Here is a 25,644-nt window from a genome sequence, read left to right as displayed (position 1 = left end):
CTCATAAAAGACATGCCACAGAGCTCCTTCACCTCTTCCACCATGAGCAAACACAGTGAGCAGGAGGGGACTAGGAACCAGGAAGAAGGCTCTCACCAGAATATGATCATGCTAGTGCCCTGATCTTGGACTTCCAGCCTCTGGGACTAAGAGAAATATGTTTCTGTTGTTTAAAAGCCACCCAGTCTATGGGATTTTGTTAGAGCAGCCTGAATGGACTAAAATATTTATGTTTTAGAGGCACTACACACTGAAATGGGACTGGTCTCAGAACTGTTTGGTGATGGTTGGGGAAAATGGAGAGGGGTTGTAAGCGTGGGGGGTTTGATGAAACAAGGCTGAACACAGTTGATAAAGACTGAAACTGGGTGATGGGAACAAACATGGGAGTTTGTTACAACAGTCTCTACTGTTATGTATTTGAAAGTTTCAACATAAGATGTATGGGACCCTCCGACTTTCTCTTCTTCTGCCTACACTGCCATAGTCATTCCAGATGGTGGGACTCTAAAATGCAAGCAGCGTAAAACCCAGGGGCTGCACTAGGAAGAGAGCTTCCCTAGGGAGTGGCAGAATCCACAGCCATCTCCCTATGATCAAAAACTAAACCTTCTCAACGTCAAGCCATTTCCATTTTGGAGCTTACTATTACATCAGTATATATGGTTTCAGAGATGATTTAGCCTGAGATGGCCTATGCAGTCTAGGGCTGTATAAGAAATTATTAGAAATTTGCAGGGAGGAAGAAAAGAATAGGGAATAGTAGGCAAGAGGTAGGACTAATAATAAATAATATATAACTGAGACCAGAGACCTGATGAAAAAAGTCAATGAGAACTCCCCAGGGGAGGAGTAGCTGAAGGATTCTGTCATACAATGATGTCTACTCTAAATTATTTGTGTATGGCTTTACAGTATAGTTCTGCTCACTTGTCCCCACATTTCAGTGAAATCTCTTATATGCAAATGCCTTACATAACTGATACTTCAGGGGGTATTAAGGTGAAAGGTCTATGATCTCTATCTTGGTTGGCACAAGAAAAGGAAATGAGAATGGCTACAGGCAGTAAAACATGGGTGAGGTGGGAAGTTTAGCAGGAAAAGGAAAAGGAAATGGGAAATGCCCATGAAAAGATAAGGTTCTTGGGAAGCATTAAAAATCAGGAGAGGGTAATAATGGACACCCAGCAGGTGGGAAAAGACTTGAGCCAATTTTCTTTAAATCTCAAAGAAAAGTCAACATGATATTGGGGTTCCATAATCACATGCATTTTTAAATATGTCATTACATTGTATGGGTCATTCTCATGATGGAGCAGAGTTATTCTACGATGCCTTATGATAAAATGAGTAAGACTACGTTTTCCATATCGGAGTGTACAAAGGCATATCCAGCTGAAAATGTCTTAATGCCAAAAAGCAAGGCAAGGATAAATCCAGAGGTGGTGGCTTGAAGTGGCCATTAGAGGCAGAAAGGTAAATGTAGGTATCATGTTTATAGATGCAACAGACGTATGAGAATAGATTTAATCATGTCTTCATCTATTATACAATAAACAGTTATTGTGGCTCTGCCCTGGGCTTAGCACTGGCTAATATGCTGGAGACCCAAAGGAATATGATATGATCTCCGCCCTTGAGAAACATATATTTAAGTGGGAAATAAAAATTAGTAAATAGCCCATAAAGTAAAGTGTAATAAGACACAAAAAAATATGTGCCCAAGATTTGAAGGTAAGAAGGTTCTGGCAAGATCTAGAATCAACAATGGCTAAAGAATGAAGGAAAGGGCATTATAGGACTGGAAAAGCACCATGTAAAAAGACTCTGAGGTAAAAGGCAGGGCTGCATTTAAGGAACTGAAGCAGATTAGGATAGTTAACGGCTAAGGTTAAGGAGGAAGGTGGTGGGGTACCAAGAGATAAGCCTGAAGAGAATAGCTATGGCCAAATTCCTACTGCTTATTCTGCTTATTCTAGAGGTACAGGAAACCACTGACCTTTAAAATAGCAAGCCAGTGAGAAATACCATCTGGAAATAGTGTGGAAGATGGATCCAAGGAGAGCAAACTGTAGGAAGAGAGACAAGTTACGAGGATTTCAGTAATACAGGAGAGAGTCCATGAGGACATTAATGAAAATGGCAGCAGCAGGTGTGGATGTAAGTAAAGAAATTCTAGCAACATTAAGATTGAAGGGACAGGACTGTGTGATGGCTTAGAGGTGAGGAATAATAGGAAGGTCGTAGTCAGTCATGATTACTAGGTTATTTGGCATGGACAATTGTGCCTGGGGGAATCTGCTTGTCCAGAGAAAGCTGTGCAATCAAACTACAGTATCTCCTCCATTCTTTAAATTCTTACACTTTTCTTCTCAGGCCTAAGGTAGAAACATTTAATTCAATCTCATGCCATTCAACTGATCCACACAATCTCAATTAACTACGAGTTGAAAAAGTTATTGATCAGTCACACAAAATTCTTGACAGCTAATACAATCTGAATGTTTGGGTTAAAATGGAAATATGAAAAATTAAGAACCTCATTGCCAGTGTATCGTGATAATGATGGTCCTCCAATTCTTTATCAATTTACCTTGTGCTCTGACATGCCCAATGATCAAGTGTAAGAAGTCAAATTCTAAATGGCTTCCAAACTACTGTTAACATAAACTGTATCAATGTACGGTTTTCAAAATATTTTTAAAAACCTTAATCCTCATACAAATACACAGTGAAAACAAAGGTGTGTATAACTTTTTAATAAGGGAACCAGAAACTTGATAAAGTCAGTTTAAAAGAAAATTTGAGGGCGCCTGGGTGGCTCAGTCAGTTAAGCGGCCGACTTCGGCTCAGGTCATGATCTCTCGGTCCGTGAGTTCGAGCCCCGTGTCGGGCTCTGTGCTGACAGCTCAGAGCCTGGAGCCTGTTTCGGATTCTGTGTCTCCCTCTCTCTGACCCTCCCCCGTTCATGCTCTGTCTCTCTCTGTCTCAAAAATCAATAAACGTTAAAAAAAAATTTAAAAGAAAATTTGAGTTAGGCAAAGCCTTCTTAGATAGAAGCATGAGCAACAAAAACAAAATAGACTGAATTTCATCAAATTTAAAAACATTTGTGCTCAAAAGGACACCATCAAGAAAGTGAAACAACAACCCACAGAAAGGTAGGAAATGTTTATAAATCATATATCTGATAAGCAATCTATATCTAGAATATATAGAAAACTAATACAGCTCAGTAATAAAAAGACTCAGTAATAAAATAATAAAATGCCTCGATAATAAAAATAATTAAAAACTGGTCAAAGAATCTGAATAGACACATCTTCAAAGAAGATACAGAAATGGCCAACAAGCATATGAAAAGATGCTCAACATCATTAGCCATTAGGAAAATGCAAACCAAAACCATAATGAGATACCATTTCATACCTGCTTGTATGGCTGTAATTAAAACAACAGAAAGACAATCAAAAAGACAAGTGTTGGTGAGGATATGGAGAAACTAGACCCTCACATAAGCCCTGCAGGCGTGTAAAATAGTGCAGCTGCTTTGGTAAATAGTCTGGCAGCTCCTCAAAAAGTTAAATGCAAAGTTAAAACATATGACCTAGCAATCCCACTCCTAGGTACATGTGTAAGAGAAATGAAAACATACATTCAAACAAAAACTCATACATGAATGTTCACAGCAGCATTATTCATAGGGGTCAAAAAGTACATACAACCCAAATGCCCATCAACAGATGAAAGGAAAAATTTAAAGTGGCATACCCATATAATGACATATTACTGGGGAATTAAAAAAGAATCAAGTATGAATACAAGCTACAATATGGATGAATCTTGAACACACTATGCTAAGTGAAAGCAGTCAGTCACAAAAGATCCATGATTATTTGATTCCATTGATATGACACATCCAGAACCGGTAACTCAACAGAGACAAAAAGTTGTCTAGGAGTGGGGGACAGCTAAAGGATATAAGGTTTCTTTCTGGGGAGATGAAAATGTTCTAAAATTGATTTTGATGATGGTTGCACAATTCTGTGAGCATAACGAAAATCACTGAATTGTATACTTTAAATAGGTGAATTGTATGGCATGAAAATTGTACCTCTGCTGAAAGGACGGGCCTACACTGGCCAACTCCATCTTGTTCTGTGTCCTTCACCTTGACCACGCCTCCTCCCCTTGAGTAACGTCCCGCTCACCTGCCTAACAGGACTCCGACCATTCCCCAGCCAATCGGCTGAGGCCACAGCCATTACCTCACCAACTGCCCCTAGGCCCCAATAAAACCTTTGTCCTTTTGAAACTCGCTCTCTTTCTTTCCCTGGTATCTCACCGCTGCGACGGTGCAGGTAGGGGATTGAGCTCGAGCTAGCTCGAATAAAGGCTCTTTTGCTTTTGCATCGGACTCGGCTCCCTAGTGGTCTTTGGGGATCACGAATTCTGGGCATAACAGTGCAAAGCTGTTATTATGCATATATATGTATACTTATATCAATATATACAAATTAAATTTGAAAAACTAGTGTTACAATGTTCATGAAAAACAAAAAGGAATGAGATTGGTAAATTAGATACAAGTTTGTCCAATGTCCTGCAAGGCAATAAAACTGTAACATTTGAAGCCTTATTTCCTACTAGAGAGAAAAGAAATAATCACTGCGATCATATTTCTGTATGTTAAGTTCTAAGTTGACAGAGTAAAATATAGTAGTATAGATATAAATAAGTCAATCAAAGTTGTATTCCTCTAGGTTTGTTAGACAATGTCTTACATTACAGTAAATGTCACACAGTCATCTGTTGTCTTATTCCCTCACCTTTGATAATTTTTAACAAACTATTCTCAAGAGCAAACCACAATGATTTTGCATCCCAGTGTTGGTAAATAGAAAATGACAGGGTATTTCCTCCTGGATAATTACATGGAAATAGATTATGTAAATGTGAAGGGGGGGTGCCTGGGTGGCTCAGTTGGTTAAGCGCCTGACACTTAGGCTTAGGTGATGATCTCACAGTTCCTGGGATTGAGCTTGCCCAAAATTCTCTCTCCCTCTCTCTGCCCCTCCCTTGTGCTCTCTCTTTCTCTCAAAATAAAGAAATAAACAAACAAGCAAAGTGAAGGAATCTCAGAACTATAAAGTCACAGGAAATCATTTGAAACAAAGGAAAACTTGACCAAGCAACTCTTAAAACTATTAGGATTTTTTTAAAACTACATGGAATTAGTAACTATAGCAATTATTAAAGAAAAAGTCTCAAAACTCTCACCTGATAATAGAATAAGTTATTATATAAACTTTAAAAGATAAAGTACTTGCAAGATGGAAGCAAAGATGCTATAAAAGTTGTTTGGAGTTTATAAACCCAGTGAAAGAGGTGAGGCATTAATGAGACAGATTGACAAAGCTGAGTGACAAACCTGTGATTAGTAATGACGGGCTCACAGAGCCAGCCAAATCATAGCTAAATTGCACAGCTAATGAGAAGAAAAGAAAAATCAACAGGACTAGGAAACAGACCAACGTAATCCAATTTAAGAATCATCAGCCTACCAGAGGTCAAACAATTATTCAAGCAGAATAGAAACCTTACTTGAGAAAGGAATTAAAGACAATTTTCTGGATGCTCAAAAGAGACAATTATAATGCAGCTATCTTAGAGGAATGTGAAAAGCCATTTAGAGGAACTGTCATTGAAATGTCCCTGGGTTTCTATGCATTTTAAGCATGAAACACAAAAACAGAAAGATATGTTTTTTAAAAGAAAAAAAAAAAGAGGATATTGTGTTCTGTCACATATTGATTGAATCACCTGAGAACAGTCACTTAGATGGAGTCATATAAAGTCCTAAATGAAATATGTATCAGATTCCTCTGAAAAAGGATACATATGCCTTGAAACTGAAAGAAGCTGGCAAGTGACTGGCCCAAGGTACTAATTTTGCCAGAGGTTCCACCAAAGAATTTTTTTCTGCCACCAGAAGAGATAAAAAATGCAACCGGCAGCTAAGCAGTACAGGTAGGAAGGCAGTGAGTCAGAGACCAAAGGCACCTTGTCCTGACACTAAGGACCGTGGGGCAGGCACTTGTTTACTGATGACAGAGATAGGAATGAAATAATTGGTTGGTGAGTTCAGAACCTTCTGTTCTGGAGGTCAATGTAGCTATTTAAGGAGGTACAGAAACTGAAACAATTTATCAATGAGCTAAAAATATCCACAAATGGATCCCAGAAATTTTGAAAGCCAGGGAGAACTAAAAAGGACAAGTAGATTGCAACATTAATAAAAAGTGGGTTAAAGATGTCATGATTAATCAAACAACGTTTTTAAAAAGATAAGGTATGGGGGCGCCTGGGTGGCGCAGTCGGTTAAGCGTCCGACTTCAGACAGGTCACGATCTCGCGGTCCGGGAGTTCGAGCCCCGCGTCCGGCTCTGGGCTGATGGCTCAGAGCCCGGAGCCTGTTTTCGATTCTGTGTCTCCCTCTCTCTCTGCCCCTCCCCCGTTCATGCTCTGTCTCTCTCTGTCCCAAAAATAAATAAACGCTGGGAAAAAAAAAAAAAAAGATAAGGTATGAACAATAATGTATAAGGCTCCAGACTACCTCGAAGAGATAAGCCAACACTAGAGGCTGGATATCATATGATTTCTGAAGGCAGAGTCAAGATTCTTTAATATAAATACATGACAGAAGTAAATAGAAACAATTGTGACATAATGTTTTTGTAAAAACGGATTAATCAAATTGGAAGTTATCTTTTTTGAAAGGGAAACTGTCTTTAAAAAAGAAGAAAGTAGGGGCGCCTGGGTGGCGCAGTCGGTTAAGCATCCGACTTCAGCCAGGTCACGATCTCGCGGTCCATGAGTTCGAGCCCCGCGTCGGGCTCTGGGCTGATGGCTCAGAGCCTGGAGCCTGTTTCCGATTCTGTGTCTCCCTCTCTCTCTGCCCCTCCCCCGTTCATGCTCTGTCTCTCTCTGTCCCAAAAATAAATAAACGTTGAAAAAAAATAAAAAAAAAAGAAGAAAGTAAAGAAAAACATAAAAGGCAAAGCAAGTAGAAATGTATCAATTAAAACAAATTAGATAAATGAGTCAAATAAAGCAAAGATCACCTCCTGGCAGAGAAACAGAATCCAACAATGTGCTGTCCCTAAGATACAAGTAAGCCAAATGGGCAATAGGTCAAGGTTTAATTTAAGTTTTATTGTGTCTTTGCAAACACAAAAAGAGTGAAGGTTACTATTATGAAAATATTATATGTGAAAAGGTATATATAAAACTATAAAAATTTAATAACGGTGCATCTTAATGTTTTAACGTAATAGCAGCAATATATCCTGAAGAAAAGTCATGAAAATTGCCAAATATAATTATATCTGAAAGCCTTAGCAGGACACCACAGCTGACTGAACAGGTAAGGAATTAAAAACCTTTTCAATAAATCAGATCCCATGATCAACATCACTTCTTAATCCAATATCTCTAAATCTCTTAAAGACAAATAGTGTGATAGAATTGCTGTATCTTAGCAAAAATCGTTCATTTCTGTTTTCCACTTTCAACCTCTCCACTGATTCTACAAATAGTTTTAATACTCAGTCAACCTCTATAGGCTTGGCGGTGCACTGTTCTGTAACATTTGCCATATGGGCCACTCAGTAGACATTTACCATTGATCATAAGTGCTCAACAAAATACTTGCTGAATAGCCAAATACATACCAATATGGGAACAGTAGCAATAAGCCTGGCAACACAGCACCACCCGCTGAAACGAATTCCAAATGTTTGAATAGTAGTTTCCCCCCTACCCCCAGGATGGAATACAACCCTTCTTTCCTCAAAAGGCAAAGGCAAACTCTCATTTAAGATTATTTAAAACAATTGAATGAGTACCACGTTAAGTTAAAAAAAAAATATGTTTACTGACCTTGTAAGAATGTAAGGCGAAAATGAAGCTGGATTATCCTGCTCTGAAAAGAGGGGCATAGATCCTCCCATTATCCACAGACGGAAGTACAAAAGGACAATCACCTTCAAAGAAAAGGAGATTTGGTAAGAAAGTCATTGCTCGTTGGGCGTAAGCCCCACCTTTCTGGAGGACACTTCCAGATGCCTTACAAATATTTTGTTTCATAATGAGCACTTCTATAAAATCCTAACACTCAAGATGAGTACGCAAGATGAGAACAGCTGGGTAAGGAGAAGAGTATAAACAATGAAGGTGTTGAGGGAGAGGCAAGCAAATTCTTAATTACAGCTGTCAGTATCAAGCATTTATCAGCTGTTATCCACTGAGCTAAAGACTTTCCATCTTCCCTGCGGCCTCACAGAACCTAGAGGTAGATGAGAAAGCTGAGGCTTGCAGGTAGTTTACCTAGAATCCCACAGTTAATAAACTGCAAGATCCAGGAGTTGAATCTATGTCTTGTCCAACCGCTTTCTTAACCATTCCATTTAAACAGCCCCATGAAAGTTAATTTAAAATACAATAAGCAATACTGCTGGGTTTTGGATAAACACATTTGAAGTGTTCCAACCCTCCAATGCCCTGAAGGAGAACATTCATGAAGGGTTATTTCAACAAATTCTGGGGCACAGCTTTTGTGTCACCCGCTGGAATTCTATCACTAAATGGTGCTATCCTGTTGCCAAGGTGAATAAGAAAGCCAGAAGGAGAGACATTTCTGTGGGGAGGAGAGTTCGCCCAAACAGGCCTTCCAGATGCTTCTCATTTCACCAGGACCAATTACATTGTTTTTATTAAAGTCAGAGGAAAACCTTTGCTTGAATAAGAAAGCTAAAGGATTAATTTTGGAGGTAGTTAAGGCTGGATTTTTTTCCCCATGAATATCACTGACTTCCTTAATAAATATCTTTTATAGGGGCGCCTGGGTGGCGCAGTCGGTTAAGCGTCCGACTTCAGCCAGGTCACGATCTCGCGGTCCGGGAGTTCGAACCCCGCGTCAGGCTCTGGGCTGATGGCTCAGAGCCCGGAGCCTGTTTCCGATTCTGTGTCTCCCTCTCTCTCTGCCCCTCCCCCGTTCATGCTCTGTCTCTCTCTGTCCCAAAAATAAATAAACATTGAAAAAAAAATTTAATAAAAAATAAATATCTTTTATATAAATAACCTCAAATCTAAAATCCTAAAAGTATGGTGTCAGCCAAAAGCATATCAACAGTAAACAATGCCTAGGCAGCCAATTAAAAATCGTCTTCACACTCGCAATGTCCTGCTCAAACTGAAGTTAAATTCTTACAGGCTTTATAATGGAAAATACCAACTACAAATGTAACAGCACAAGTATCCTGAAAGAATATAAATTCCCTAAAATACTATGAAGAGGAAAAAAGCCATGATAATTAAACAAGAAGAGTAGGAAGATAAATAGTAGAAAGGGCTTTGATAATAAATTTTTAAAAGAACAAAGGGATTAATAATTTACAACTTTCATCACTCCAATGATGTCAGATTACTTGCATTCCCATACAATTCTAAGAAAATAAATCACTTCTGAAACCAGTGATGAATCATCCTAGCTCTGTGCAAAGATACTAGGGAACACTTTAGAGAAACGTTTTGTCCCTTTTGTTGAGACTGTCCAGTCAAGGCTCTCCACCTCAGAGAAATTTTCCATACTCTTCTTCCATAAACACGCTTTAGCATCAAGAAGAAAATCACATTAATTGGTGACATTACAATTCAAAGACTTTTTTGTAAGTTTCCTATCAAAATTTATCATAAATTTTTACAGAAATTTATGGGAGACAGCAGTGGCATAACACACTGATCTCCTAAGCATGAGTTCTTAAATCCAAGAATGTAAGAAAATAATTATTGGGACTGTCACCAGAGATGGCCACCAAAAAGTCCTGCCCCCTTTGCATGTACATTCTGCTCTTCTCATCAAGAATGAAGCCAACTGCCCCTCCTCTTAAATCTAAGTTGGTTTTGTGACTTGCATTGACCAACAGAATGTTGTAGAAAGTGCACTGCATCAGTTCTGGGCCTCACCCTTGAGAGGTCCTGCAACTTTTGGCTCATTCTTTTAGAACCCAATTGACATGTTGTGTAAAAAAAAAAAAAAAAAAAAAAAAAAGTCCCGGCTACACTGCTAGAGGGAGGCCACAGGGAGAGACCCTAGAGAAGGAGATACCACAGACAGACAACCTCGCCCAGCTGGCAGCTACAAGAACCTGCCTGTGCAACCCCAGTCAAAAATCATGATGAGCAATTAGAACCATCCAGCTAGATGCTGTCCAAGCTAAAGCATTCAGGGTAAATATATGTGGTTGTTGTTTTAAGCCACTAAGTTTGGGGGTGGTTTGTTTTGCAGCAATAGATAACTGATACAGCCAGGTTTGTGCTACTGAGACAATTCAGGATCAGCACCTTGAAAGGGACTCATAAAATACTATAATTCATCCGGTCTGTCTTTGACTTACCATATTCCCAGAAGGCTTTCATACATACCTTCCAAGGCGTTGTAACATTTATGGCATGTAAACTCTTTGATCCTAACATCATGTTGTTCGAATATATTGCTGATTCTATTAAATAATCTGGATCATGTCTCTGAGCCAAGTTAAAATAAAACACTTCTTATCAGATATTATAGAAGCATATCTATACTTACATAAGTTACGACCAAAGTGGCCCTTTTTAAGAATGGCCTCATGGTAAGCAGGAAATTTCTATTGGTCCTTGCTGTCAAGTACCTGAAACAGGACAGAAAAAAAAAAGTAAGTAAGTTTTAGAGTCCACCACACATAATGTTCTCCATTCAATGTGAATAGGTCATAGCTTGAGAAAAGACTAGAAAGGATCATAGCTAAGAGCATGGCTCCTGGAGTCAGACCACCTGGGTTTCAGTCCCACGGCTGCTTATTGTCTGGAAGGCCTGGAGCAAGTTTCTTAACTTCTTTGCACATCTGTTTTCCTCACGTATAAAAAGGGGGATAGTAGTAATATCTACTCCACAAAAAAGCTGTGGGCAAAAATGAAAGAATAAATGGAGCAGGACCTAGCACTGTTAGCTATGAATATTACTAGCCCATCTACCCAAATAACCCAGGCATTCTGGCAAATATAGGGTTACACTGGTCAAAGGGATGATCTTAAACAAATTAAGAGTTTAGCTATTTAATTTAATTTGAGAGACACTACGTCTTCAACCTACAAAATATCTCACAAATATCTTACCCCTAAAAAAATAAAGGATGCCAAGGTTGCCCAAGTTAAGAAATTTACCCAAGGTAACAAAGGTAGTCAGCATCAGTGGTGGGATCACAGCTCACCAATATGCAGTGGGCAATTTTCTCACCTGCCTATGGCCTCTGGAACCAAACTAGGTTATAAGAATGGCAACTTCTAGAGGGGCAGGAAGTTATAAGGACTCTGCGTCTGCCACAGCTCACCCACTTGTACAAAGTAGGAGCTCCGTATTTCCACATATAAGGCACATGATTGGCTGGTTTTAATAAAGACTATGAAAGGGAAGCCAAGAGAAAGTTATTAACAAACCCCAAGCAAAAACCTGAAGCAAGTCATTTCACCTACATGCAAATTTCTGTATTTTAATCTACAAAGTGAAGGAAACAAGTCAAATCGAATCATGTAATCCAGCAAGCAGTTCCCACCTCATCCTTATTTTCCCTACCCTTTCTCATTTTTTTCTTTTACCCTACTTAATCCAATTTCTCTTCAAAGTATTTCTTCCCAGAATCTCTTAAAATCTGCACTTGAATGAGGTCCCTTTACACAACGGGAATATTCCCATTATTCCCAATATCCCCAATATTCTATTGGAGAGAGATCCCTTTATAAGGCCTGAGTGGGTTACTATCAAAAAAAAGCGTCTATCTTGACAACTACTTATAAAACATATATGTCCAAATGGTACTGCAAGGAGGTACTATAATGTCACTCAGAAGCAAGTCCTCTCTTCTTGCTTCCCTTTTCCTCTTCCTGGTTCAGAAACAGCTGTGGATCTGACCTTTCAAGTTTTTAATGAGTGGAGAAAATGAGGTGAGCCCAAAAAAAAACCACTAGAGTCAGCTTTTAGCAAAATCTGGACTGGATCCATCCCCAAGCACTGCAGTTAAACCTTGGCAAGGAGGAAGGCCAGGGATACTGTCTGCTCTCACAACACAGGTGCATCACTAATGTCCCAAAAATAGGCTGAAGGGAGTCCACCACCTCCTGCATCTGTACACAAGATTTGTGTATGTTTGCATCTGTGCATTTCTCTGAAGCAAAATCCTTGGCTTTGATCTTTAGTGTCAATTGGATCTATGATTCCAAAAAGGTTAAAGCACTGGTAAGTGTCTTGTCTCAGCTCTGCCTCCACTATTACTATCATTTTCAGGATGACTGGACAAAGATCAACCTGGATATTTCGGCTGTTCCTTTACAGGATGTAATGTAAATGGCAGCAGGGAGGGAATAGCAATGCGGGAAGGAGAAAGGTGTTGGGGAGGCCTGAAATTGCAACACATATGAATGAAAAAGCGTTTCTTGGGTTGGTCTGCTCTTGGAAGCTTCATTTCTCAGGTTCCCTCTGTTGCTGCTTTATTTTAGCACAGTGTTAAAAGTTAGAAGTGGCTTCCTCTCTATAAAACAACAAACCATAGGGTTTAGGGTGTTGTTTTCTTTTCAATGTTAAACTTAGGCAAATTCCTAAATTCTGCATTTTGTTTCACTGAAAGCTCACTACAATGGTTATTTCACGGAGTGATATTTATAAAGTGTCCCTTTGTTTAGAAATTTTTCCTCCCTGATAAATCTCATTTCCTTAAGAGGTTAAGCTCTTTCAGACGTCAAATAATTTGTTCTTTAAGACGTAGTATCCCAAAGCAATGAAAGCCTAGACTGATACATACAGCACTGTTGAAAAATGACCTCTTTGAAGATTTCTATTTCTAGTTTCTGTCCAATATTAAAAGAGAAAGTAAGCCCAAATGATATGGGCCCTTTTTTGGGAAACACTAGGTCAGAGGCTGAGATTCCTAAGCTCATACAGGAAGTACTCCAAGAGCTGAATTCTCTGTATCCCTTCCTCCTACCCAACTCACAATAAAATTAGGTAGTGAAATTCTCCCCACTAATTTATGACACGTATGGTCTGTAAAGTAGAATCAAACATCAACAACAAATAATGACAATATTATTAACATCATAAAAATGCCAAATAATTCATATATGCCAGACACAAATCTAAGTGATTCAAGTGTAATTATTTACTACTTACAACAATTCCATGAGGAAAAATATTATAATTCCTCTTGTACAGAGACAGAGACCAAAAAACTAGAAGTAATACTTAGCTATTCTATCAGATTCTCTCAGCTATTCATTTCAATCACAAGCTTAAGTATCTGTAAGTGCCTTATAAACAAAAGGCACTATGCAAATACCACCACTGATAATGTTCAATTTCAGTCTCTGCTGTTTTCCCTGTGACCCAGAGAACGTTCCAACAACAAAATCAAACCACTGAGGAACCCTCTAAGATGGGAGCTAAGGGTTCTACTCCTGTGCTTCCAATTCATTGGTTATATGACTTGTAACAAGTCCACAAGGAGCTTTGTTTCCTTCTTTTATCAGCGAGAGTTGGACTTAAATGGTTTTAGTCTAAAGTACTGTGATCCTTGGATGTTCTCACCAGCTGATGACATCATAAAGTGACAACTGAAGAAAAACAGAGAGAACCCTACTGAAAAATTTAAAAAGAAATGCCAAGGGATTAGGAGGAAGCCAGTGTTAGTTCAAGTGTGAGACTTGAGAGACCCTTCATAATCTGCAGTTGCACGTGAAAAAAATATTTTAACATCAGTTTGGGGTGTTGGCATTATCACCTCTGCATTTTTAACAATTTCTGATTTTAGGCAAATAAAAGCAAAAGACCAAGATTATCCAAAGTAAATTCCCTAACCTGTGCTCCCCTACATCCTGTACTTTATATTTTTCTGACATCAAATTTTCTATTAACATTTACCTTCTCAGTTGATTGCGTTCAAATATTCAGAGCTAAATGGGATTTCCTGAAGTTTTCCTCCATAGCTTGTCAGTCATCAAATCCCAGGGAGGTCCCAGCTGAGACCAGGACAACCAACCACCCTGGATCACCCACCATAATCTTGAGTGTTAAATAAATGCTCGTTATTTTAAGCCACTGAACTTGGGTGACACAGAATTATCGTGTCAGTGGATAATTTATATAACACAATGATCAACACATGCTTACAGATCCAAACCGAGTTTTTTTTTTTTTTAATTTTTTTTTTCAATGTTTATTTATTTTTGGGACAGAGAGAGACAGAGCATGAACGGGGGAGGGGCAGAGAGAGAGGGAGACACAGAATCGGAAACAGGCTCCAGGCTCCGAGCCATCAGCCCAGAGCCTGACGCGGGGCTCGAACTCACGGACCGCGAGATCGTGACCTGGCTGAAGTCGGACGCTTAACCGACTGCGCCACCCAGGCGCCCCCAAACCGAGTTTTTAAAATATTTACCTGCCTCCACTCAACTTCCCCTGCCTCTCTCTCTCTTTTTTTTTTTTTTTTCCTGTGTGTTCCTTATCCTCCAATGGTAGACCAGGGTGCAAAATAAGAATGCTCAGTTTGGGATATAGACAGCAAGCTGGAGGAGGAAAAATCACGTGGATGGTACTATTTCCCTTAGCCTTAAATCCTGCTGGTTTAAATAAAATGTTATATTATACTTTCCAGCCCTTCTAGGGATCTATAAAAATCTGTTCGTTTTTGCCTTAATACCAGCTCCTGTGGCAGACATCTCAGATACAAAGAGTTGCTACTTTTTAACATTATACCAATAAATTATAAACTGCTTGAAGGGGAGCAGAATACATGACCCTAAAATTCACCACTTTGGCATGTGGATTATTTTAAGCTAAAGACAATCAAGACCCAGCAGACTCCAGAAAACCTTTTATTTCTCCCTTAGAGAGGGGGTTTTCCTCAGAGAGAAAGCTATACCAGAGAACTGAAAGACCTATCTGTCCGAAAGAGCAAATATGTAACTACCAAACATCCGCTCTTCCTATTGTCTTGTGAATTACCCTTCTCCCCTTCAAAGTGTCAGGCTCCTATCCAATTCCTTAACTCAGGAAGGCAAGTAAGCCTCGACTGCCTGACTTGCCTGTGGGTCTCAAATTTTTATGGGGCTCCCACATATATGAAATGAAATTTGTTTTCTCCTGTTAATCTATTTTATGCCAACTTAACTATTAGACCAAAGAAGCTAGAAGGGTAGAAGGAAAATTTTTCCTCCCATTAAGCTATATACAAAATTCCTTCTAGAACACCAGTCATACTAATTTATCTTGTTCATTCAAGGTAATAAAGGAGATTAATAAAGAGTCATATACTACAACCAATTGTTGTTTCTTTTTTTAAATTAAATTCAGAGCTCTTTAAAATAGGAATTCAGGAATGTGCTTCCATTTGAAACACAAGGAAAATGGTTTTTTGTTTTTGTTTTTGTTTTTTTTACTTGACCAAAGTAACAAAGACAAGGCTCACATTAGAAAAGATTTTCAGATTAACGAAACAACAAAAAGAAACTTATGTGTCTTTGGGTTCTTCTTTAATGCACTCTCCTTGAACCCATAAAGTGCCTCATCTAAATCTTAAATAACCAAAGGCATTCTGAAGAGGAGTGAAACAACCTTTGATGTGTCCTTTGATATTCAAATGCAGAGTCTGAAGGAAAGGAGCTAACAATTCTAAGAAGATAAGATGCATTTCTCAGTTCCAGCTATTCAAAAACCCCAATTGACCTTCAATACCCCATTCTGTGGCTGTGGTAAAGTTTCTTCCAGAAAGTTTAAACTCTAACCTCTGTGTTATATACAAAGTAATATGTGGAAATAAAGACAAAGAAGACATAAGGGAATATCATTTCAGTTCTCTTAACCATTCTGAAAATCAAAGTTAAAACTGGAAGGGATCAGAATGGCTCAGGTCGTTTTAGGGAGAAAAAAATGAAGTCCAGAAACTGATTTGCATAAGATCAGGGTCTTTAGGTATCAAAAGTCAATGAGTTTAGGCTTTATTAATTAAACTTAGGGTCTCCTTTATAGTCCTTCTAAAATGAATTTAGTCTCCAACTAAATTTAGTCTCTGACCCCAATTTTTATTTCTTCTACCTGTAACAGCAAAAATTCAGTTCTGATGATATCATCCTGGTCTGTCATTAACAGTCCCAGAAAAGTTTCAATTCATTCATAATAGAGAATACTTAATCCATTGAATATGTGCCATTCACGGTGCTATGCACCTTTTTTGTTTCATGCAATCTCACACTAGCCCATGAGCCATGCTCGTCTCCATCTTGTGAATGAGGCTGAAGGAAAAACTTCTTCAGGATCTTGCAGCTGGCAAGTGGCAGAGGTGAGATACAAATCTAAATCTGAAGCATCCACTACTCACTATAGCCATGTAAGTAAAATACAGCTGGTTTATTTAGCACACTTTCAACATAGATTATTTACTAAGTGCATTTCTGCATGTAAACAACACAATGACTTCTACTTAAAAATGATCCTCTGCATCGTCAACCATTCTACAAGTCTACAATGAAACTTTGAGTACAGGTTTTTTTCATACAAATGAATGAACTGAGGCAGTGCATAATCTTTAAAGGGTCTTTCATGAAGACCCTTTATGTCCTTAAAGGTGAATGCATGTAGTGGTTACTGCAGGTTTAAATACAAGCTCCATGTACTGTGGGCTGATTCAGAAATTCTAAATGAGAAAAGATGGCCAAAAGGAGAGTGTGAATAGCTCTGCAGGTGTCACTGCACTGTGAAACAATCAGCCAGCCAGCCCACAGAGACAAGTGGCAAGCAGGAACAGAGAGTTAAGACAGAAAAGGATGCCCCAAAAGAGTGACAATGAAGCTGACACCTGAGGAAGATGAGAAGTGAATTAGGTGAGGAGGGAAGGAATAAGATACGTATACAGATGCCTAGGATTGAGAGAGGGCAAGCAAAATGAAGAAAATCAAAGTTCATTCTAGCTGCAGGATCTAATACTGGCAGAGTGGTGACAGACAGGGAGGCTGCAGAGGCAGGCAGGGGCACTTCATCGTTGACCCTCACATGCCACTGTGGAGTTCAGACTTTATTCTAACAGCAGTGAGCAGCCCGTGAAGGGCTTCACATAGTGATGACCCAATCTGATTTCTGTCAGAAACTGACACTATATGATGTTTCTACAGCAACCACTCTGTGGTCCATAACAAAGAGCAAAGGGCCCAGCAGTCCCAATGGGGGAATGGTAGGCAGCAGTGATTCTGGAAGTTTCTGAGATATCAGATTCAGATATGAGAGGTTCTAGTCTAAGTAGGTAGGCTTTATGGTAGGGATAAGTAAGAAAGTATGTGTTATTACATTTATTTAACAGTCTAATTTACTGTTAAGTCTTTTCTTAATGTATTTCAATTATGTGTTAATTGGCCATTAATTTGGCATCTACAAAAACTTTCTACTAACCAGAATATTAAATTGCCAAAATAAAAACGCATTACAAGAATATACATATTATGCATCTGTATGGCATTTTCTATGTCAAAGGGCTTTTCAGTCCAGTCTAACATTTAATCCTTGAAAGATCCATATGTCATTGGCAGAATAGAGAATACCATCCCCATATATCTAGACCTAGTGAGCAGTGGATCCTGAACCAGGATGTTTTATGGCCAATCCATGCCTTTTGGCTGCATCACCAAATGCTGTCAAACAGCATTTGCTGTGAGTTTTCCCTTATTTCTACCAGTCCAAACTTCTTGCACATGAGAGACTCTAAGGAACCCATGCAAATGAAATCACTGCTACTTGCAATACACATTGGTGTGGGTACACAGGTAAACTTTTGCACAAAGAAGATTACAAACAGCCAATGATACTATAATCATATTTTTCTGAACCTCTTATTGGAATATATGGGCTGATAAATTCAAATACAATTCAGCTAGTGAAAAAGAGTATTTGGTATTGGGACTGTCCTGGTAAACCAAGGAAACACATTTTCTGTTAACAATGTCAACAATAAAATAGCTGACGTTGAGTAAATGCCTAGGGTACCCAAGCACAGTTCCTATGTATAAATCCTTAGCACAATCCTAGAAGATGTGCACTATTAATAGCTTCATTTTACCAATGGGGAAACCAAACTATTAATGGTCAAGAAACTTACCCCAAGCTCCCACAGGTAATAAGCAAGGAGAGTCAGAATGTCAATCTAGCTTATACCCTTAATTACCAATGCTCTGCCAGCTCTCACATCGTTGCCAACTAAATCTCTGTTTTCACTTTCCCTTTGCTTGGATTTCAAACATTACTCTGATGTACAAACATGTCAATAACACATGTTTAAAAGGATAATAGGGGCGCCTGGGTGGCTCAGTCGGTTGGGCGGCCGACTTCAGCTCAGGTCACGATCTCACAGTCCACGGGTTCGAGCCCCGCGTCGGGCTCTGGGCTGATGGCTCGGAGCCTGGAGCCTGCTTCCGATTCTGTGTCTCCTTCTCTCTCTGCCCCTCCCCCATTCATGCTCTGTCTCTCTCTGTCCCAAAAATAAATAAACGTTGAAAAAAAAATTTATAAAAAAAAATATATAAATATAAAAAAAATAAAAATGTTAAAAAAAATTTAAAAAAAAGGATAATAATTCAGGATACCATACATACCTGATCAATTTAGAAAATTAACAAAAAGCCTTCTACAACTTTATCTCTATGAAAAATGACAAGCTATTCCAACAGTAATATTTAATTGGCAAAATATTGGGCACTGAGTTAGGTCCTATAAACAATATACCAAAGAAATAAAAGCAGACATTTAACACTTAAATAATAGCTAACACTGAATGTACACCATGGGCCAGAAACTGTCCTAACTACTTATATTAGCTCTTTCAGCACAAACAACAACAAACTATGAAGCAAGTGGGTTTTTTTTTTTTTATGTCTTTTTATTTATTTTTGAGAGGGAGAGACACACACACATACAGAGCAGGGGAGGGGCAGAGAGAGAGGGAGACACAGAATCCGAAGCAGACTCCAGGCTCTGAGCTGTCAGCACAGAGCCCGATGCGGGGCTCGAACTTACGAACCGTGAGATCATGACCTGAGCCGAAGTCGGACACCTAACTGACTGAGTCACCCAGGCACCCCTGAAGCAGGTGTTATTTCCATTCTCATTTTATGGAAGGGAAGCTTAGGGTGCCTGGGTGGCTCAGTCGGCTAAGTGGCTGACTTCAGCTCAGGTCATGATCTCACGGTTCGTGAGTTCGAGCCCCACAGTGGGCTCAGTGCTGACAGCTCAGAACCTGGAGTCTGCTTCAGATTCTGTGTCTGCATCTCTCTCGGCCCTTCCCCTGCTCAAGCTCTGTGTCTCTCAAAAATAAACATCAAAAAAAATTTTATAGAAGGGGAAGCTGAAGCATAACGAAGTGAATGAACTTGCCTGGGGCCACAAAGCCAGTAAGGAACAGAACTGGGAATTGTACTCATGCATTTTGCTTCCTGAGCCTGTTGCCCAACACTCCACCACATGGCCTTTCTGGACTTGCTGCCCTGCCCCAAGGACAGACGCACACAATAAAGGATGAAAAGAGATCTGGAAGTAAGAAGTCAGCATGGACTGGAAAAGGAGAGGAAGCTGTGGGGAACACGTGAGATATGACCTGGGCCTGGAGGGACAGAGAAGATGGAAGAGTGGGGAAGGTAAGAGGGGCCCAGAGGAGAGGTGCCCAGGAAGCTGCAGAGGGACCGGGAGTGAGCACACCGCCCAGGACAACGACGCTCCCTGCAAACACGGCGCAGCAGCCCCTCTCCTGTATCTGGTGCACCCTCAGTGTGTCAGAGTCAAGTGTCTGCAATGTGAATAAGGAAATGTGAAAGTGGAACTTTCGAAACCATGGCGGCTTGAACAATAGTAGAATATCCCCATATATAATTGATGTCATTTCCATCTCCCTTTTACTCAGCCACAAAAATGGGCAAGGGATCTCACCCAGGCAGCTCCCTCTCCCCTAAGCCCTCCCCAGTCCTTACCCGGGATCAAGCTTGTCACGTGGGCTCTTTTGGTACGTGGAGCAGGACTGTGTCTCCCCATGGTCCCATCTGTGACCTCCTCCTTAGGTGTTTTAAACCTTAGGGTCAACACCCAGGACATAAATTGGGCCACCATACCAGCAGGGTTGGGGGTCATCCTATGCTGCAGCTCTCCTGGTCTCTCTTGCACTTGTTACATCCATGTAAAATGCAGGCCAGGTCAGCCCAGCTGGGACTCTATCCCACTTTTACGCTTGTAAGTGGGTAACTTAGGTTAGGGTGTGTGCTACACATGCAGACAGCTTAGATTTTAGACATGCGGCAGAAGAAGTCTCAAACCTTTACGAAGCCACTTTCTCCAATCCAACTCCAAGACAAGGCCGTCAGGCACATGCTCTGAAGCAACTTGCAAAAACAGACAGTAAACCCTGAAGCTCTGTAATACACTTGGTTTCGTGTACAGAGTTCGTGCAGAGGCCAAGGAGGACATTTGGCAGCCTGGGCTTCCTGCAGACACGGGCTCCTCCTGAAATAGATCACCTCCCTGCAGCCAAGGCCATGTGCGGTCAAGATAGGTGGCCTAAGAAAACATAGCACCACTCACAGGGAGGTAAGCAATGTTGATGCCGAAGAGAAACCTTTTCTTGGTCCAAACAAATTCATCCTGAGAACAGCCCATTTCCCTGGGCCCACGCCCTAATGCCATTTAGAGGGAAGGTCAGAGGGCTGACTGTGACAGCTGCAAAGACTAGAAAGTGGAGACTGGTCATTCCTGCACAATCTTGGCAAACACCTTTAAAATTCACATTTCCTCCAAGAATCTAACTTTAGGGAGATTCAAGTTTTATTTCACTTGGAACTCTTTTTTATGCTGAGGACAAATACGCTACATTCTTTTAAGGTTTAACTCTAGGCACTTTGGTTTTAAATTCCAGCACTCATACATGTTGAAAGCTCCTAAGATTTCAGAGTAGAAATAAGAATCACAGTGGCTCTTAGCACAGAATATACATAACATGGGAACAATCATTATTCAGGTAACTGTCATGGTTTTAATGTTTGTGTAAAATGTTTACCAGTATTGCGGAAGTTAGGGATACATAATAATGAAGTCTATTTTTTTTTTCAAATACATGCTTCTTTTGGTTATATCATTTTTAAAAACTTTCTCTTGATTTACCTGTAGACCTGAGTCTCATTTTAAAACATAACATAAAAAGCTATAGTAGGAACGTTGCCAAAGGAACTAGAAATTTCTAGTCCCAAAGGAACTAGAAATTCCGAATCCTCCCAAAAGAGCAAAAGCATATTTTTTATATATATATACTCATATCCAATTATATTTGTCTATATTTTTCAAAGTAAACATTAGAAAAAATGTAATAATGTCAGTTTGCTAGGTCTTAATTATCTCTGGGTATGATGCCTTGGTTGCCAGAGGGATCTCTAAAATAGCCTGTCAACAAACTGAGGGTTGATGGGCGGCGGGAGGGAGGGGAGGGTGGGTGATGGGTATTGAGGAGGGCATCTTTTGGGATGAGCACTGGGTGTTGTATGGAAACTAATTTGACAATAAATTTCATATAATAAAAAAATAAATAAAATAAAATAAAATAAAATAAAATAAAATAAAATAAAATAAAAAAGTAAAATAGTCTCTCATTCCAAGCAGCTCTCAAAATATGGTGCTCGTGGGGCGCCTGGGTGGCGCAGTCGGTTAAGCGTCCGATTTCAGCCAGGTCACGATCTCGCGGTCCATGAGTTCGAGCCCCGCGTCGGGCTCTGGGCTGATGGCTCAGAGCCTGGAGCCTGTTTCCCATTCTGTGTCTCCCTCTCTCTCTGCCCCTCCCCCGTTCATGCTCTGTCTCTCTCTGTCCCAATAATAAATAAACGTTGAAAAAAAAAATTTATAAAAAAAAAAAATATATGGTGCTCATGCTGTAGGGGCAGCCCAGGTGTGGTGAAGCAACCACAGGCCGTGGGGTCACACAGAATCCTGGCTCTGTCAGTCACCATCTGGAAGACTCGGCAACCCCTTTAGCCCTCTGGGGTCTCAGGGACCTCAGCCATAAAGTGGTCATCATAATTTCTACCTTACAAGTTCATCGAAAGGATTTCTTTTTTTTTTTATGTTTATGTATTTTTGAGTAAGAGTGAGACAGTACAAGAGGAGGAGGGGCAGAAAGAGACAGAGGATCGGAAGTGGACTCCACACTGACAGCAGTGAGCCCAATATGGGCTCAAACTCACCAATGGTGATATCATTACCTGAGCTGAAGTCGGAGGCTCAACTGAGCCACCCAGGTGATGCTTGTTGAGCATATTTCAATGAGACAAAGTGTGTAAGTGGCTCATCACAGCACCCAGAACACAAAGGCACCCAAAGTAGTCGCTACTCGTGCAGCGATCACACCTCAAATGAAAATTCTAAAACCCTATGGGCTGTATTTCATGGGCACGCACAGAAAAAGGAATGACTCAGTGAATTCAGCTAGGTAAGTACAGAAAAAAAGACTCATCTCCCTCAAATTCCACCAGCTCCGTCCTTCCCAAAAGGAGAAGGGAGAGAACAAAATATTTTCCTAGAAGACTATGCTATAATTTAACTTTTAACATTCTCATTCACTGGTTTCCTCTAATTCAGTTTGGATACTGAAACCAGATACTCAAATGTGTTGTGTAGGTTGTGCCCACATGAGGTAGGCAGCCAGGTGGAACAGAGGTGGCCTGCAGGGGCTGAAATCCAGTGCATGTGCCCTTCGACAACCCATGAACCCTCGCGCCGGCTGCATCCGCCCTAAGGAGGTGGCAGCCTTTTCCGGATCCTCCCAAAAGAGCAAAAGTTGCCCTCAACTCAAACATCATGCACCCGCCATGCCACACACTCACAGCTTTTTTAACTTCATATAAATATCCGCTATTGGCCAGCAGCAGCCTGGATGCTTTTCTTTAATACCCATTAAACAGCTTCATTGTCCTAATGACTTTCACAGCAACTTGTTAAATACAGTGTTTCCATTTTCTTTGCAGCCAATTTTATTTTCTCACGGACATACTATCACAGTGCTGCTATATTTCCAGTCACCAAATCCAGTGCAAAGTAACTTAATGTTAACTAACATCCGTTTCTGTATTAACTCGGCTGAGTTTCCCTTGCCCACTCCCCATGGTATTTGATACTGTAGGAATCTCACTCATCATACCAAATTTTAAAAATTCTTAAATCATAGAAGTCTTAACACTGTCTTTACAATCCCCAGCAGTATCAGGGCCAGATGTGGGACTGTCAAACACATTTTTACTGTCCTAAACTGAACTCAAGCCAAACCGAATCCTTTGAAGTTTTCCAGTCTACGTACAGTTTTCAGACTCTAGAGGTTTTATACACGAGACTGAATTGTCAGCAGGGTAACCAAGCAGTCCAGTGTTCCTATTACTAAGGAGCTTGCCGGAACCTGGGACTTCCAGTGATGACATTAAGAAAATCCTGGGAGGGGACGCCTGGGTGGCTCAGTCAGTTAAGCATCTGACTTCAGCTCAGGTCATGATCTCACAGCTTTGAGTTCAGGCCCCACATCGGGCTCTGTGCTGACAGCCCAGAGCCTGGAACCTGCTTCCGATTCTGTGTCTCCCTCTCTCTCTCTCTCTCAATCTCTCTGCCCCTCCCGGCTCACACTCTGTCTCTCTCTCTCTCTCTCTCAAAAAATAAATAAACATTAAAAAAAAATTTTTTTTTAAAGAAAGTCCTGGGAAAACCAGAGTGAGCTGGTCATGATCTAGCAGGTTAGCAGGGCACAGTAGAATTAATTGCTATCAACCAAACCATTCATTCTGCAAAATCTCAAAGAAAATAATTGGTTTCTTTCTCTTGCCTTGGGCAGCCACACCCACATGCGTGTATACACACGTACATACATACACACACACACACCCCTCTACCACCACCACATGTACCCTCTTACCCATGACACGATTCCTTATAAATTAAGAGTTTAATCAAAAACAAGTCTTTCTCTGGTGGAAGACATTTACTAATTGACTGATCTGGTTAATTCTGAAAATATGAGAACTAGAATTTTCTCACCCACACTTTCCAGCTGTCAGATAAATCTTTACTACTTGGATAAGCCAATATAGGCTATTTTTTATAGTGGCATTTTATTACAGTAACAAAAGGAAAGGGAGGCAGCAAGAAACAAGAATTTAAAATTTCTTTTAATGTTTATTTGAGAGAGAAAGAGAAAGAGAGAGAGAGAGAGACAGTGTGAGCAGGGGAGGGGCAGAGAGAGAGAGAGAGAGAGAGAGAGAGAGACAGAATCTGAAGCAGGCTCCAGGCTCTGAGCTGTCAGCGCAGAGCCCAACACGGGGCTCAAACCCACAAACCCACAAACCATGCCCTGAGCCAAAGTCAGAAACTTAATTGACTGATTCACCCAGGCATCCCAGAAACAAGGGCTTAATAACCACTAAGACTGTACAGAATTCACTACATATGCAATCAATGGAACTGTAATGACTTTATTTACTAGACTATAAAGCTGCCTGGTTGATTACAGTAGAGTTGATATTTTAAGCGCTAAATTCAAATCAAACTTATACCAGTAATTAAAAGGAATTTAAGTCTTGATTTTAAAACGCATCATATCCATAAATGACAGACACAGTAATACCTAAAATGATCAATCTTAGTTGTAAACAAACAGAACCAAACATTCAAGCAAATCTCAAGGTCCAAAATCTCGTGGCCTGTAATTCTGATATTTATCTCTTTATACTCTGCATTATGTAAACATCACAAATTCATCTTTATTTTTAAATACCAGTGATACTTAATTTAAAAGTTTATGAAAGTTTTTCTCTACTTATATGCCCCTCTTTTTTATTGTCTTTTCCTTGTATGCAAGGTTTAATGATGACAGAATTACTTAAAATCATTCCCATTGTTTTTAAACACTAAGGTTTCAATTTCCTGGGCCCTATTACTAAAAACACCATACTGAATAAAGCTAAAAGCAGAGTTTTCCACCGTTCAGTGATCTCCTACTCAAGTAGAAGAACCACATTGTGAATATTAAGGGAATACTTTAGACTGACAAAAACAACAGACGTTCATCATGAAGAAAACAAACTCCAGAAGAATCTATTTTGACACATCTCTTGCCCAAGTAAGAAACCGTGGTCCCTCTGCCATGGTCACTCAGTGATTTGTTTCTAGGGGTCCCATCTACACTCTACCTCCAAGCCAAATAGGCCAATTCCAGGAGTAACAAACCAGGCACAGCCTCTCTTCAAGATGTGGCAGCCGGTGAAATTCTATTAGGCAGGTGATTAAGAATCATGCTTGATCGCAATTTCTCTAACAAGCACTTTATGAGAAACCGATAGAAAGTGGGTCCCCCCAGGTGGTCAACTGAAGCATATCCCGGACATGTGGATGGATGCCTTAAGCGAGGCCTCACCAGTGTGGACAGCTGGGGAATCATTAAGTCCTGACAGAGCTGGCTGGTATGCTACAGTGAACGAAAAAGAAGAACATCTTGTCCTCATATAATA

At 40.1% G+C, this 25,644-nt stretch overlaps 1 protein-coding gene across 3 annotated transcripts in view; it reads right to left on the bottom strand.

Moving 5' to 3' along the window:
• TMTC1 (transmembrane O-mannosyltransferase targeting cadherins 1) overlaps positions 1-25,644 on the bottom strand; it is a 286,995-nt gene that overhangs the window by 147,497 nt on the left and 113,854 nt on the right. For all 3 annotated transcript variants that reach the window (XM_040488521.1, XM_040488523.1, XM_040488522.1), the window contains 2 exons: positions 10,649-10,730; positions 7,942-8,045 (listed from right to left, as the gene is read on the bottom strand). In XM_040488521.1, the coding sequence (XP_040344455.1) occupies positions 7,942-8,045; positions 10,649-10,730 (186 nt within the window). The remainder of the gene's footprint in view (positions 1-7,941; positions 8,046-10,648; positions 10,731-25,644) is intronic.

The sequence above is a fragment of the Herpailurus yagouaroundi genome, unplaced genomic scaffold, assembly GCF_014898765.1.
Source record: "Herpailurus yagouaroundi ecotype Mexico unplaced genomic scaffold, PumYag 166, whole genome shotgun sequence".
NCBI lineage: Eukaryota > Metazoa > Chordata > Mammalia > Carnivora > Felidae > Herpailurus > Herpailurus yagouaroundi.
Note: the sequence above shows the minus strand (reverse complement) of the source record. Positions and strands in the feature narration are given on the sequence as shown.